At 45.6% G+C, this 17,286-nt stretch overlaps 1 protein-coding gene across 1 annotated transcript in view; it reads left to right on the forward strand.

Annotated features, from left to right (window-relative positions):
• The first annotated feature begins 875 nt into the window (after positions 1–875).
• Positions 876–17,286, forward strand: part of tmem255a (transmembrane protein 255A) — a 119,901-nt gene continuing 103,490 nt past the window's right edge. The window contains exons 1-3 of the mRNA XM_041195219.1: positions 876–930; positions 1,112–1,254; positions 5,219–5,281. Of these exons, the coding sequence (XP_041051153.1) occupies positions 876–930; positions 1,112–1,254; positions 5,219–5,281 (261 nt within the window). The remainder of the gene's footprint in view (positions 931–1,111; positions 1,255–5,218; positions 5,282–17,286) is intronic.

A 17,286-nucleotide genomic window follows, 5' to 3' on the forward strand; every position in this document is an offset into this window, starting at 1 on the left:
GAAAGTCGAGAGTTAACGTTTCGAGTCCGTACGACTCTTCTTCAGAGCTGGAAACGTTAAGTCTGCCCTTTCTCTCCACAGATGCTGTCGGACCCGCTGAGGTTTGGTTTCCCCCAACATCCCCCACCCCCCCCACCAGCCCATTTCTGTGTTTGTTTCAGCGTCGGCAGCATTTGGCCGAATGTAAACAAATACGCCCGCGTTTTTGTCTCTGAACCCACTCGCCATAAACCTCTGCCGTTCCCAAATATAACCTTTTGCCCCCACCCCCACCCCCACCAACTCTTCAATGGTCGCTGGTTACAATCCCAAGTGCTGAATGTGACAAGTGGCGGGATTGTTGTAAGATCGGGATTTACTACCGGGGTCACTGTCTCGAGTTTTATCATTAAAGAGACGTGTGGCAGAAATGAAATCTCCTTTCCTGGCGGCGATTACCCGACCGGACAACAATGCAAAGGAGTCAGAGGGAAGGTAAAAAAAAAATGCCAAGTAGGGCAGATGCTTGCACCTAACGTGTCTGTGCCAGCGCGGAGTTGCGGCCGCTTGAAGGCGGGTTCTCCGCCCCCAGTGTCAACAACTCATCAATTTTTTTAATATTTTTAAAAAAAAAATCAAACCCCAAGGATTTACTCAATGTCCTCCCCCCGGGGGGGGGGGAGCCTGAGCGCATGCGCGCACGCCAGCGGCCAGCACGGCAGTGCGGGGCAGTAAACAGCAGTGGGGAATCGAAACGTGCAGTCAGTCCGCAGTTTGCCTTCTCCCAGAAAATACATCCATCCGAGGTGGAGGTGGGAGTGGGAAAGGCCAGCATGCAGGCTGCTCCCGCATTTCTGGCGGCCTAAGGCGAGGTGCGGTCCGTATAGCCATTCAGGATGCAGCGTCCACTGACTCAGCAGCCCAATGGACTGACCCTCCATGATTCTGTAGGTAAGTGCTGCAAGGTGAAAACGGCCTTCCCCGGGGTTATTTTCATGCTCATTCATCGTTATCCCTCCCCGCATATGCACCAGGTGTGTGAGCGCTGCTGTGGCATGTTGTAAATCAGTGGGTTCTGGTGACCTCTGCTCAGTTCTTGGGATGTTTTGAATGGGATCCTATCTTTTTACAGGGCTGTTCAATAAGAGGAAGAAAGCTTCTGTCTTGGTCAGTGGTGCCCTCCTTATCGCCTCGGTTTTAATTCTGACTGTCGGCTTGGCAGCGACCACAAGGACTCTGAATGTTTCGGTTGGAGGATATTACCCGGGAGTAATAGTGAGTACTGTGATCTGAGGGACTGTTATTTTGGGGGACGGGGGCGGTGGGAGTAGAGAATATATTGAGATTATTGGCAACAATCGCTGCTTCTTTGATCAACGCGCGTTTTATTTTCGTCTAATGTTTCTAGAGACAGGTGCTGCTGGCTAATTTTTAAGAATGAATAAAACTTTGCCAATCTTTGCAGCGCGGAGTGTTTCAGGCACTTAAATCTGGCGAAGTTTACCTTTTGCCTTTAGTGATCATCTTTGGTAAAAATTCTCTCAGGACGAAGATTCAGCGAATTAAATAATCCTAAAATTGCATTTTGAAGCCTTCTAATAGGATTCTTCACAGGGAATCGGCGAAACTCCTTAGCGCAGAGAGTAGGATGTAAGATTTGCTACCACATGAAATAGTTGAGGCAGGTAGGGGTGGATGTGTTTAAGGGGAAGCTAGAAAAGCACATGAGCGAGAAAGGGTTAGAAAGGTATGGTGATAAGAGTTAGATTAAGTAGGCGGAGGTTTGCGTGGAGCATAAACTTGTGGAGCAGAATGGGCTGTTTGTGTTGTGAATTCTTTCTAATTCTATATATGATGTGTGCAGTTCTGGTCGCCACGCTATAGGATGGATGTGATTGCACTGGAGAAGGTGCAGAGGAGATTCGCTAGGATGTTGCCTGGGCTGGAGCGTTTCAGCTACGAAGATACTGGATAGGCTCGGGCTGTTTTCCTTAGAGCAGAGAAGGCTGAGGGGGGGACCTGATAGAGGCTTAGCGGAGGTGTCAATAACCAGGGGGCATAGATTTAAGGTAAGAGGCAGGAGGTTTAGAGGGGATTTGAAGAAATTTTTTTCACCCAGAGGGTGGTTGGAATCTGGAACACACTGCCTGAGGAGATGGTAGAGACAGGAATCCTCACAACATTTAAGAGGTATTGAGATGAGCATTTGAAATGCCATAGCATACAGGGCTACGGGCAAAGTGCTGGAAAATGGGGTTAGAATAGATAGGTGCTTGATGGCTGGCACAGACATGATGGGCTGAAGGGCCTATTTCTGTGCTGTATAACTCTATGACTATGACTCTATGATGCTACCACTGGAGCACCAGAGCCCTTCAGCTACAGAATTTTTGGCTACTGGAAAATTAGTCTCAAAGTGGAGGCTGGATACACTTAATGCCTCTTCCCATCAGGAACAGCCTGTGAGAGTTGGGAGGGTAGGTGAATTGTTGATTAATGTAAAAGATTAATTATGGACAGCATACACCAGGAGACGAGCCCCTTGATTTTGTTTGAGGTTTGATTTGATGATGTGGTGAGACTAGATAACGACCAGGCACGTATTGGGGCTGAATTTTACGGGGCACCGCAGTCCCTCCCCTTGCCCCCCCCCCACCACCACCACCACCACCACCACCACCACCACCTAGAACATTGGGGGCAGCCCACCCATGATTCTGATGGCTGTCCCACAGCAATTTAACACCAGGACCAGCGTTAATCGCTTTAACCTTAGACTTCCATCCCTTTCTCAGGAGAAAGTCCTGAGAGAACTCGCGGCCATTCAGATGGTCACCGCACTATCTGGCATTGTTGGAACTACAGGCAGTTCCACTGTGCCGAGGAGCCCAGCTACGCCCAGGGTCAGGGTCTTGGTAAGAGAGGTTGGAGGAGGCCGTCGGGGTGTTTGGGGGGTGCAGATTCAAAAGGCCAGAGGAGAAGGGTTAAAAGGGGATGATGTGGTGGAGGTTTGCCTCCAAAGGGCACAGGGGACCTCCTGAGGAAGTACTTCCCTTGCCTGACAGCAGGCTGCACACCTAAATCTGCTGGGCTTACATAGGGCTGTAAGGTGTCGGCCCTCTCCCACCATGGGTAAAATACCGGTGGTGGTGGGATGAGATCCTTAAGTAGCCATTAATTGGTCAAACGCTAGGAATCCTGTGGTGAGTAACCCACCTCTTGACTCCTCAGAGCCTGTCCATCTACAAGGCACAAGTCAGGAGTGTGATGGAATACTGTCTGCTTGCCTGGATGAGTGCAGCTTCAACAACAAGAAGCTTGATACCATCCAGGACAAAGCAGCCCACTTAATTGGTACCCCATCCACAAACATTCACTCCCTCCACCACTGACACACAATGGCAGCAGTGTGTACCATCTACAAGATGCATTGCGGTAACTCACCAAGGCTCCTTAGACAGTACCTCCCAAACCCACGACCAATACCATCTGGAAGGACAAGGGCAGCAGATAGATAGGAGCACCATCAAGTTCCCCTTCAAGTCACATGCCATCCTGACTTGCAAATATATCGCTGTTCCTTCACTGCCGCTGGGTCAAAATCCTGGAACTCCCTCCCTAACAGCACTGTGGGTGTACCTACACCACATGGACTGCAGCGGTTCAAGAAGGCAGCTCACTACCACCTTCTCAAGGGCAACTAGGGATGGGCAATAAATGCTGGCCCAGCCAGTGACGCCCACATCCCATGAACGAATAAAGTAAACTTAAGCACCTGAATAAGCCTGACACCTCCCTCAGCTCTCTCCCCTCCTGTAAAATTTAAATCAGGTCGGAGGTGGGTGGGTAGGTAGTGGGCAGGTTGCCTGCTGGATTTGGAGTACCTGCCTTCATACCCGCTGGTGTGTGAGTGCAAAATCCAGTCCAAGGATAAGAGAGCCACATGAAAGAAATATATAGAGCAGGTGGCTTAAATGCAGAGACATAGGGTGTCAGTAAAAGGTACACATAATGGCATTGGGGTGCAGGTTTCTGGTGGAAGGATGGATGGAGGCTGGTGAGGGCTGATTTTTTTTTTGGCTCCCATCTGAAAGCTGTGCCTGTGGGAGTGCATCAAGAGTCTATAATCCATGATTTTCCATCCTTTTGCTCTTAATGGCTGTGATTTCCTGTGACACGTTTGCAATGAGCATCCAGTGATGTGGTAGATATCAGCTGAGAGTGCAATGCCAGGGTGGATTGTGAAGCATTGTGTGAGAAAGTGTGTTCGGAGTAAAGGTGCCTGTACAGAGGGCTAATGGTGATATCTGCTGACACCCTGACTCACTGCTGCCCAAATTTAGCAATACTGTTGAGAGTCAGATTTACGAATGATGTCTGGCAACATCTGATGATCTGCATGATGGCAGAAGCTGCAGCTTTTGCTGCTAATGTGATATATGATCTATGCATGGAAATACAGTTCACTATGTCCATTCACTTCCATGACATAGTGATGTAGTTATACCTTTTACTGTATTTAATAATACATGGTGCAGTGCATTGGTACAGAACTCTAGCATAGATTTTATCCTTTATACATTACATTTTGATTCTTTTATGAATCATGTTGAAATGTACCCTGCCACTTTGCACATTACATTATTGCAACACAAGAAATGGTTTCTTAAGCACCCTTTCATGAGTGTAGTGCCTCCTTTTTACTTCTAGACGACCCAGTGGTGCAGTGTATTAGTGCCTGTTTCCCCCTACAATGACTTTCTAAATTCATTTAGGTCACTGGGGAGGCTCAGAGTGGAGACTAGTTATTTCTCAAAGAAAGAGTAAACCTATGGGAATGGCGTGTGAGGTGCAGGAGCTTCAAAAAGAAAATGATAAGGACGTGGGGGATATTAAGTAAAGCCATACATGTAAGCTGTCCCTTGTTTGTTACTTTGACCCTGAGATGTAATTCATTCAGGGAACTATTTTTGTACAAGCCTTCAGCTTTCTAAAATGTTCTGTAGCTTTTAAAAATAAAGTTGTACTTGAGGTGTCTTACGGTGTCAAATTTGTGACAATTTGTATTCATATTGCCTGTAATATTTTCTGAAAGAGTGGAGTTGTTAAAACAAATTTTATTCAGCAAAATCAGAAAATGCAGGCAAAGTCAACAAAGCACAGTGTAAATTTTTTAAACTGTGGTGTTTTGATTGGTTTTTGCACAATATAATTTTCATTGGTTTTTGGATCATTTCAGCTTGGTTTTGGATCATTTCTGGGACTGATTGGAGCAAATCTTCTCGAAAATAAAAGACAGATGGTAAGTAGAAGGTTTTCTAATGGAATCCTGCTGCGTGCTCTTGAGCTGCAGCGTATGTATCCTTCAGGCCCTTAAAATATAGCAATGTGCAAATATTTATCAGTCACAATGTTTTCTCCCAAGATCTATTAATATGTTAATGCATTAACTAGTCAATGTATATTGAGTATGATCAATGTAAAAGGGTCAGAAGTGAAATGAGGTGACCACATTCAGTTTAATGGGTTGTAGTTGAAGCATGTAGGTCGGTGGGGGACGGGTTCTTGGCAAGAGAGGTTAGGGGGGTGCGGGGCAGGTTCAAAAGGCTAGGGGGTTAGGGTTAAAGGTCGGGGGGTGGGGGGGGGGCCATGACCTCTGGTGGGGCGTAGCCTCCATTGGGAACAAGAGGCCCCTAAGGGAGTGCTACAACTCCAATCCATTAAACTGAATGTAGTCACCTCGTTTCACTTCTGACCCTGAAGCACTGGAAGAGACTCAAGGAATTTAGTTAGACTGTTAGAAGCACAATGAAGATGGCAAATTACGGCATAAACAAATTCCACTCTGTGGCACAAAAAAGGATTACTTATGGCCTTTGTAAGCATTGGCAAAAAGTCTGAACCCACAAAATAACCATGGGTGTTGTTTCCCATTTATTCAACAAAGACTTTATGCTGATACCGGAGACAAAGGACCAATTAAGATGCCAAATAGCAGATAAGGGCCACTAAACCATAGGCATTGGTACTGAGACTGTAATCTTTAGTAGAAATTTAACTTTAAATGAGTAGGGAGCTGGTTTAAATTTTAGACAGATTCCAAAAACACATCATAAACAGCCAGTAAAATAGTTACCAGGTATTCGGATGACTGAATTTAAAAATAAATAAAGTTATCCTAAGTTTAGTAGCTCACTTAATAGTGTCAGACAGTTCAGTGGTAGCAACCTCACCTCAAAGTCAGAGTCATCAGCACTTAAGAGATTTGAACACACAATCCAGACTGACATTTCAGTGCAGCTTGAGGGAGTGCTGAACTGTCGGAGGTGTTGTTTTTTAAACAAGTAAATGAAACAGAGATCCCATGACACTTTTTGAAGAAAGGTATTGGAGCTTTCCCAGGGTGCTGGCCAACATGTGTTCCTCAACTAACACCACCAAAATTAGATTATCTGGTTATATATTGTTTTAGAATAGAAAGTAGAAGAAAATTTAAGATCAGAGGCTAAGCACGTTCAGATAAGGGATGTTCAATGAATGGTCATTTTCACAAGTGGAGAAGCCCGAGTATCTACCAAGCAACAAGAAATATTAAGAAATTCCGCTCTTCTCATAAGCAGGGGTTAAGTGTTATTCCACAGATTCTCTTTGGCACTAATGCAGATATTACAGAAAATCTGTAAGGTTGATTTATAAATTGTGAATTTGTATATGAGGATGTATGGGAGAACATGGAAGAGTAAATGCCTATGTATAGGGAATATGCAGGAGTCAAAAGTTATCCATAATTTTCTGAAAAGAAAAACTGCTGTTGCTGCAACCCTATAAAAGTGTCAATCAATGAGACCTTTAAAATATCAATAACAGAAGTTAAAAGCACTTGACAGCTCTTTATCTTGTGCAAATAAAAATTGAGCCATTGACAAATGAGGTCACAGAAAAAATAGCTTATTATAAAAAGTAGCTCATAAAGTTTTCAATAAAGCAAAGTTTTCCCTTCTCTGTGCCAACAAAGTAAATCTGTTTATAGGATTCTAGGCTCTCAGCCAAGCCTCGTTATGCAATTTTAAAGAAAAATGAATGGGTGTTTTTTAATTTGTTCCACACATGCCATTGTTACTATATGGTTCAATGGTTCTGTACAGAATATGTGCTGGTGCATGCAGTGAATGGTCATGGAAATGCCATGAGTTGGCATAGAGAGTATGAGGCACCATGAGAGCAGAGGTGGGGTGGGTATATGTTGGCTTGGAGGGAGCATGGGTAAGACCTTTTGACTTGCCTTTCAAAGGATTCCCAAATCCAGGCTATGGCTCACCACTGCTTTGGACCACAAGTCATGCAGAAGCTACCCCAACTCCACAAAAATTGCAGGATGGGGTGGGGGTGGGGTGGTGGGGGTGTCTAGAAGATGCCTACCCCTGAAGCAGAGCCAGCCAGGTTGGGAGTGCAGGGTACAGGCTCACTACCATAACGTTATCTCCCACCACTGAAATCTGAGTGCACCAGGAATGAGGGCAGGAATCCTGGAATCGGGTCCCGCCTGCCACTTTTAAATGGTTCCGGAGTCTTTGTGACTCTGCGAAAATCCGGCCCAACTTGCTAAAAGAATTTCTGCATGGATTCCTAGCAATCTAACTAAATTGGTGGAGTTTTTCAACTGACATTACTGATCATAAAGATGGGGAAGGTGCAATATTATGTTTGATATTCAGAAAGCTTTTGATAATGTCCCATGCCAAAGCAAAGAGAAACAGAATAGAATGCAATATAAGGCGCTAGACAAGAAATGGAGGGTAGCCATCAGTGGTAGTGCCTCAAGTTGGAAAGAGATTACAGGCAGGATGCCCCATTAATTGGTTTTGTGATCCTTGGTATTTTAATACACAAGAATCATTTACGAGTGTATGGAATGACACCTTCAAATTTTCAAATGATACGAAAATTATGAAGCAGATCCTGTCATGAAGAATATTGCAACCAAACTTAGAGGATTTGGATCTTTAACAAAAGCAAGATCTTTTGGGTAACTGGGCCAGTAGGAGGTTGAAGAAACTCATTGTAGTTAAATCTAAGATAATTAACATTGGAGCAAGGAAACAAGAAATTAGACTGTGTATTAAATGGAGCAGAGCTGATTAAGAGACCTAGGGGATGAAATTACTTCTTCTGAAAATAGAATCACATTAATGAAAAAAATCAATTTTGTCTTCAATGTTATTAACAGGAGACATTTCACCTGCCACAGGGGTTCCAATGGATGACTCCATTCAGGACATTCTGAAGAGGGAGGGTGAACAGCGAGAGGTCATGGTCCAAATCAGTAGCAAGGACATAGGCAAAAAGAGCGATGAGGTCCTGCAAGCAGAATATGGGGAGCTAGGAAATAAATTAAAATGCAGGACCTCAAAAGTAATAATCTCAGATACAATGCCACGTGCTAGCATGATCAGGAGTAGGAGAATAGACCTGATGAATGCATGGATGGAGAGATGGTGTTGTAGGGAGGGATTTGGATTCCTAAGGCATTGGGACCAATTCTGGGGAAGATGGGACCTGAACAAGCTGGAAAGGTTGCACCCCAGCAGGATTGGGACCAATATCCTCACAGGTATTGACTAGTATTGTGGGGGAGGGTTTAAACTAGAGTTGCAGGGGATGGTTACCTGAGTGGGGGAACACAAGGGAGGGAAACAAAAAGAGAAATGAAAGACAGGAAAGTAGAAAGCAACAGTGGAAGGCAAAGGAAACAAGGGCTAGCAGCAAATAGGACCATAGTACAAAAAAAGTGTAAAAATGTTAAAAAGACAAATCTAAAGGCATTGTATCTGAACCAATGGAACATTCGCAATAAGATAGATGAATTATCAGCGCAAATAGATGTAAACAGTACTATATGATTGCAATTACGGAGACATGGCTGCAAGGTGACCAAGGCTGGAAACTGAATATCTAAGGGTTCTCGATATTTAGGATGGACAGGCAAAAAGGAAAAGGAGGTAGGGTGGCATTGTTAGTTCAGGATGAAATCAGTGCAATAGTGAGAAAGGATATTGGCTCAGAAAATCTAGATGTAGAATCTGCCTGGGTGGAGCTAAGAAGCAACAAGTAGCAGAAAACATTAGTGGGAGTTGTCTATAGGCCTCCAACCAGTAGTGGCAAGGTAAGGGATGGCATTAGAGATACATGTAACAAGGGTGCTATAGTAATCATGGGTGACTTTAATCTACATATAGACTAGGCAAACCAAATTAGCAATAATACTGTGGAGGATGAGTTTCTGGAGCGTGTGCAGGGTGGTTTTTTTAGATCAGTACATCAAGGAACCAACTAGAGAACAGGCTATCCTAGATTTGGTACTGTGCAATGAGAAGAGGTTAATTAATAATCTTGTGTGAGGTCCTTTAGGGAAGAGTGACCATGATGTGATAGAATTTTTTACTGGGATAGAAAGTGAAGTAGCCCAATCCGAAATTAGGGTCCTAAATCTAGACAAAGGAAACTACAAGGGTATGAGGGGTCAGTTGGCTACAATAGATTGGGGAACTTCATTAAAAAGCAGTGGCTAATATTTAAGGAATGAATGCATGCATTGCAACAGTTATACATTCCTTTCTGGAGCAAAAACACAACAGGTGAAACCACCCAACCATGGCTAACAAAAGAAATTAAGGATGGAATTAAATCCAAAGAGGAGTCATAGAAAGTTGCTAGAAAAAGTAGCAAGCCTGAGGATTGGGAGCAGTTTAGAATTCAACAAAAGAGGACAAGAGATTGATTAAAAGGGGAAAAATAGAGTATGAGAGTAAACTTGAACTGCAAGGAACATAAAAATGGACTGTAAAAGTTCCTGTAAGTACGTAAAAAGAAAAAGATTAGTGAAGACAAATGTAGGTCCCTTACAGTCCAAAACAGGAGAATTTATAATGGAGAACAAGGAAATGGCAGAGCAATTAAACAACGGCTTTAGTTCTGTCTTCATGGAAGAAGATGCAAATAATTTTCCAGAAATGCTAGGAAACCAAGGGTCTAGTGAGAAGGAGGAATTGAAGGAAATTAGCGTTAGTAAAAAAAATAGTGCTGGAGAAATTAATGGGATTGAAAGCCTATAAATCACCAGAGGCTAATAATCTACATCCCAGGGTACTAAAGGAGGTGACCATAGAAATAATGGATGCAATAGTTGTCATCTTTCAAAATTCTGTAGATTCTGGAACAGTCCGAACAGATTTGAGGGTGACAAAGGAGGGAGGGGAAAAAAAAACAGGGAATTATAGACTGGTTAGCCTAACATCAGTGGTAGGGAAAATGCTAGAGTCTATTATGAAGGATGTGATAACAGGACACTTGGAAAATATCAACGGGATTAGACAAAGTCAACATGGATTTATGAAAGGGAAATCGTGTTTGAAAAACCTGGTGGAGGTTTTTGAGGACATAACTAGTAGAACAGATAAGGGAGAATCGATGGGTGTGGTGTATTTGGATTTTCAGAAAGCTCTTAATGAAGTCCCATGTAAGAGGTTAGTGTGCAAAATTAAAGCACATGGGGTGATATATTAGCATGGATTGAGAATTGGTTAGCAGACAGGAAACAGAGTGGTAATAAGTGAGTCTTGTTCATAGCTGCAGGTGGTTACTAGGGGGAGTACCGCAGGAGTCGGTGCTTGGGGCCCCAGCTATTCACAATATATCAATGGCCTGAATTTTACCCTTGAAGGGCACGTGCGATGGGCGGGCCCGTGACCGGTCAGAAAACAGGCCTGTCTAAGATCAGCCCCTGACCGTGATTTCATGCTGGCTGGCCAATTAAGGCTCGCCCAGTGTGAAACACGTCTTCCTAATGGTCAGGAAGTGGGGGGGGAGCCTGTCAGCCACTGGGTCCAATGGTGACCCAGCAAGTGGTTTAAAAATGGCTCAGGCAGTTCCTTGAAGGCTGCCAGGGAAGAACATATCTTCATGCTGAAGACCGAAGCCATGGCTTCAAATGCAGCTGGAAAAGCCAGGCGGGATTGCAGCCGGGTGGGCACTCGGCTTCCCGGTTTTGGACGAGTGACTCGCGGTCCTCCTGGAGGAGGTGGTTGCCAGGAGGGACACCCTTATCCCCAGAGATGGAAGGAGGAGGCCACCGCATTTGACGAAAAGAGCTTGGGAGGAGGTGACAGCGCAGATCAGCAACCACGACGCTGTGTGGCGCATACGGGTGCAGTGCTGCAAAAGATTTAACAACCTGCTGGGCATGACAAGGGTGAGTACCGTGTTGGCATGGATCAGTGTGTTGAAGTGTTAAGGTGTGGCTGCCCCAAACCCTCCCCAACGCGCGCCCCCCCCCCCCCCCCCCCCCCCCCCCCCCCCCCCCCGACCTCCCCAACCGTGGAGCTCAGGGGTGTTAAGAGTCTGAGTGTCAACTGTCAACGACGCCGGAGCTGGCCAAGGGAGTGAGCCCTGGCTGTTCTGATTGAGTCCCTTGTGGATCGAAGGCCACAACTCAGATGTGTTCTGCCAGGTGTTCCTCAGGTGTGTTGACCAGGCTGCAATGGCATTGCAGGTAGAGAGTGGACTAATCCATGCTGCTCTGTCCTTTCAGGAGAAGACGAGCCATAATAACATAGAGAGGTCAAGGACAGGTGGAGGCCCCCCAAACCACCTAACCCTTACCAGATTTGAGCTGGAGAGACACACCTCAGTCAGCCAGTCGCGGAGAGGGTGGGCTGTCAGGCACAGGTAAGAATGCGGTGCACAGAGGTGAGAGTTTTGGATGGAGCAAACATTCTTGTCGTCTCATTCATGGGAGCCTTAAAGCTGGAATCCCCATTGATCATTGAAAGACAGTGACACCATGATGCAGATCTCCATTGTTTCACCGGACACCTGGCATGCACAGAGACAATGTGATGACTTAAACTCACGACATGCCATTGTTCTCCCTTAGATTCATCAGCAGACACCCGTTCTCAGGACCCTGAAGAGCCATCCTTGACGTCAGAGGACTGCCAGGATTCAGCTACACCTGCTTCACACCTGCTCTCTGAACCAGGCACCAGCACTTCAGTGGGCATTAGATCTTTGGCTAGAATGTTGGAGCACTGCGATAGGGTACTTCACACACAGGCTTAGTTGGAGGACTGCTGGAGATCAGGACAATGCTGAGTCGAAGGCAGATGATGAGCCTCTGGAGTTGTCCATTGGGTGGTAGATGCTGGATGTCCAGTGGAAGGATCTGGCAGAGATCCATGAGGGTATGCCTGCCTGAGATGAAAATATTAATGTATATAGTGATATTGGAAATTATTTTAAATTGGACTTGTAGTGGGAGTTCTATGTCTGTGGGTGTGTGTGTCTTAACTGGATTAAAGCCAGCTAGCCTGGGTGCTTTGATGTATGGTAGTTTTGAGATGTAAACTGTAAGGTAAAGAGTACCTTTGTTCAAATTCAAACTTCTTAATTTCAAACTGAAGTCTCACTATCTCCAGCTGTGACTCATTAGTGTCAGGTATCACTTCCAACTGTAGATGTTGTGCTATACTCTCAATTATATCCAATTTCCTAGCCCCCGCAGGTAACCCCAGTTTTAACTTATCTGCCAACTCTGTTAATTTACTCTGGGGTTTTTTTTCAACCCAATCAGACTTCTCTCTTCTACTCTCAGACAAATTTTAGCAATTGCCAAAGCCATCTTGCAGCCTCACCACTTCTAAGATACCTCACCAACTCCTGAATTCAAAGTGCTTCTCATACTTGTAACCTTAAGATTCACCAATTCCAAACCAATCAAGGAATTTCAAATATTATCCAGCCCAGAGCCCCCAATTGTTATGAGACAGCAGCTGGTAAAGGCTGAGTTATTTAAAATCACAAAGGGAAACTTTAAACAACTGTCATAACTTATATTTTCAATTGATATGTTTGAGATGCATCCCTGAATTCAGAAATGAAACCACCAAACCTCCAGAGGTTTTTTATATAAATTAAACATTTATTAATTTTACAAGCTATTAAACACATGTGTACAGATTACTACCATAATAACTATTAAACAAATCCCCAAATAAATCACTCCCAGGTAATCTTCCCCAAGGCAACAACAATCCATAGACTTAAACAGACACCAGGCGAAGCACGTTTTATCTTACGAATTCAAAATGAGGTTCCTTTCCATTTGTTCCTTCCCAGGCAGATTGGTAGGGCTTACAGGCTTAGATCTCACATGCTTCTGACTTCCACACACAAAACTCTTCTGTATATACCTAGCCTTCTCTTTGAATGCAAATTCTCATTGTATCACCAGGCCCTTTGAACTCCACCTCTTCTAACAATAAAACCCCTTTCATAGTACCAATTTTATTAGTAATATTGCTTGGTGTCTCCTAGCTAGGTGCAAGACTTCACCCCCACTCTTTGAATTGTTCATTCAACAAAATGCAAATGTACTCCATTACCTTACTGTTTACATCTCAAAACTACTATACATCAAAGCATGCAGGCTGGCTGGCTTTAATCCAATTAAGACACACACATTCAGACACAGACCCCAATACAAGTCCAATTTGAAATAATTTCTAATAACATTTTATACATTAATACCTTTGTGATAGTGCCATTGTCTCTCTTGTGGAGGAGTCCATGTGGAGCATAAGCACTGCATTGATCCTCATGGCTGAGCGCACTGCCTCCTCCATTGAGAGAGGCTGCTCCAGGGACAGAATCAGGGGTTCCTGGGGCTGCGCTTGGACCTGCAAGCCCTCACACAGGCAATGACCTCAGGTGATCAGTGTCAGTATGGGAGATGGATGAGGCACCCAGTATCCCTGCTAGGTGCCCATCCATCAATGACGAGCAAGGAGGCCCAGAGCAACCTCACATTGGCGCACCAGCTTGTCATCTCTGCGGGTTTCTCTCAGAGCGCGTTGGATGATGGCAGCAGCTCCTCCACTCCTCTGTCAGTGACCGTGGCATCCGATGAGGCTGCAATGACTGGGGAGATGCCAGCTGTGGCACTGGCTGCTCCCTCCCATGTGGGGCCAGCACAGGCTCCACTGGCCAGAGGACGACCACCAAAATCATCAAGGCCAACAGGACAGCACAGGACAGCAGAGAGAGTAGGCTGTCTCCAATGCCGCTGCCAGCGAGGGGGGGGGGGGGGGGGGGGGGGGTGGGGGGGGGGGCACCAATACGTAGCACCCTTTAGGGCACCATGAGCACAAGAGGGACTGTTCATGGATGATCTCCAGTTCTGTTATATTTTATTTATGTTTACTGGTCTGAGAATGAAGACCAGAGAAGGTTCTGTTAATTTGTTTGGATTGTGAAAATGGCATTTTTTTGGTCATAAAGGCTTGAGTATGCTTCACCATTTTATTTTTTTGGTGCACGGTACGCCAGTATTTAATGCTGGACGTGACTGTCTCTAAACTTTATTGCAAAGGCATTGAGTGGATTTTGGGTTCAAATGAAAAGGTCATTTCAGACACCCAGGATGGAGGTGGCAGCCCTGACATGAGGTGGAAGCAGATCTTTGGCAGGGAGCTGAGGGAGCATTGGATCAAGGCATCCCTAGTGTCCCTGCCTCCCTGAAGGATACAGAGGTCTATCTCCATGCTCTCAGCATTCTCCTCACTGTGCTCCTCTTCTGACTCACTACTGGATTCATCCTCTGTGGCCTGTGGAGCTGCCTCAAGATCCTCTTCCTTCAGTGGGTCCCCCCTTGCCAGTGCCAGATTGTGGAGAGTGCAGCATGCAACCACTATCAGTGACAACTGCTCTGGGGGGTATTGTAGTGCTGCCCCTGAATGGTCCAGGTATTAGAAGCGCATCTTCAGAAGACCTATGGCCCTCTCTCTCACCGCCCTTGTGGAGGCATGACTCCTATTATATCACTGCTATGCCTCTTCTTGGGTGGTGGAGAGGTGTCATATGCTATCATTTCAATGGATAGCCCTTGTCACCCAGCAGCCATTTATCCAGTGGGGCTGGAGCACTGAACAGCCTCGGCACCTGGGAGAGTATCAGGATATAAGCATCATGGGAGCTGCCTGAGTACCTTGCACAGACTTGCAGAATCTGCGTCTGGTGGTCACAAATTATCTGTAAGTTCATCAAGTGGAAATCCTTCCTGTTGACAAAGGCACCTGGCTGACTCGCTGGTGCCTTGATGGCCACATGTGTGCAATCGATTGCACCCTGGGTGTGGGGGAATCCAGAAATTGCTGCAAAGCCTCTGTCTCACACAGCCTGGCTGGCCTTGTCCATACAGAATTGAATAAAAGTCATTACCCGCCTGAACAGAGCTTCTGTCACCAGCTTGATGCAACTGTAGATGCTGGTTATATCCTGATATCCTGGGCACTCAACAAAGATCCCCCACTGACCCCTGGAAAGAGAAGGCGGCAGAGAAGCTTAGGGCCACTGTGACCTTCAGAGCCACTGGCATGGGGTTTCCACCCACGCAGTTGGAGGTGATCTCAGACCCAATCATCTGACAAATGGAGGTCATGATCTTCTTGGAGAGGTGGAGCCTCCTTCAGCATAGCACCTCTGACATATTGAGGTAGCTACATCGCTGCCTGTAAACCCTAGCAGCAGGATAGAGGCATCTTCTGCGGCCCCTTCTGCCTTGGACTACCTGTTAGCCCTGTGCCCCTTGTGCTTGTGCCTCTCCTCCCACAGGTCACTCCCCTGAAGGCTGCATTGGGACACCTGGCCTCCTGTCCCTCTCCTCCTCCTCAGAAGAGCTACTGTCAGCGGAGACCACGATCCCCATTACTATGGTAACAGAAGGTTGCCTGATAGCTGGAAGGGTCCACAGTCCAAATCCTCTGGGGGCCTTAGAGAAACCGATGAGTCCTGAAATGAAGCCTAGAAATGCCAAGAATGAAGCTCAGAACAGAGATGAAGCTGTCAAGTTCAAATAAGCAACCAGCAGCAAACTATCTCCTAAACTCCTCACTGCTCGCACTGGCAATGCTACTGGCCCTTTTTTTATCCCGCTCTTGGATGAGGTTTTGCAAAATGTGGGCGGGCTGCCTGCCTGTGTGATGAGTGCGAGATTGCACGGGCAATGTGTATAATTGGGTTCATTTGGGATTTTAATGGCCTTAAGTGGCCTTTTAACTGATAGCAAGCACAGCTCCGACACCCACACACACCCGCCGACCTGAAGATTACAGGATGACATTGGGACGCTCGCCCAACAACATCTCGCGCTGTTTTACGCCCAATCGGGTCAGGCACGCACCCGCCGGTGAAGCTTAAAATTCTTCCCGATGATTTGGATGAGGGAACCAAATGTAATATATCCAAGTTTGCTGATAACACAAAACTAGGTGGGAAGGTGAGTGGTGAGGAAGATGTAAAGAGGCTTCAAGCTGACTTAGACAAGTTGAGTGAATGGACAAACACATGGCAGATGCAGCACAACCTGGATGAGTGCGAAGTTATCCACTTCAGTAAGAAAAATGGAATGGCAGAGTGTTATTTAAATTTGTGATTGATTGGGAAATGGTGACGGACAAAGGGACCTGGTTGTACTTGTACACCAGTACCTGAAAGCAAGTATGCAGGTGCAGCAAGCAGTTAGGAAGGAAATGGTATGTTAGCCTTCATTTCAAGAACAATTGAGTACAGGAGCAAGTATGTCTTACTACTTGTACGGGGCCTTGGTGAGACTACACCTGGAGTATTGTGTGCAGTTTTGGTCTCTTCACCTAAGAAAGGATATACTTGCCATAGAGGGAGTGCAGCAAAGGTTCACCAGACTAATTCCTGGGATGACAGGATTGTTGTATGAGGAGAGATTGAGTCGACTATGTCTGTATTCACTTGAGTTTAGAAGAATAAGAGAGGATCTCACTGAAACCTATAAAATCCTGACAGGGCTGCACAGACTGGATGTAGGGATGATCTTTCCCTGGCCAGGGTACATAGAACAAGGGGTTACAGTCTGAGGATACGGGGTAGGCCATTCAGGACTGAGATGAGTAGAAATTTCTTCACACATTAGGTGGTGAACCTATGGATTTCTCTACCACAGAGGGCTGTGGAGACAATAGAGTTATAGAGGTCTACAGCACAGAAAAAGGCCCTTCGGCCCATCAAGTCTGTGCCGGTCAAACAAGTACCTAACTATTCTAAACTTATTTTCCAGCATTAGGTCCTTAGCCTTGTATGCCATGGCATCGCAAATGCGCATCCGAATACTTTTTAAATGTTTTGAGGATATCTGCCTCTACCACCCTTTCAGGCATTGAGTTCCAGATTCCTACCACCCTCTGGGTGAAAAAATCTTCCTCACATCCTTTCTAAACCTCC

This window comes from Carcharodon carcharias, chromosome 9 (assembly GCF_017639515.1).
Source record: "Carcharodon carcharias isolate sCarCar2 chromosome 9, sCarCar2.pri, whole genome shotgun sequence".
Classification (NCBI taxonomy): domain Eukaryota; kingdom Metazoa; phylum Chordata; class Chondrichthyes; order Lamniformes; family Lamnidae; genus Carcharodon; species Carcharodon carcharias.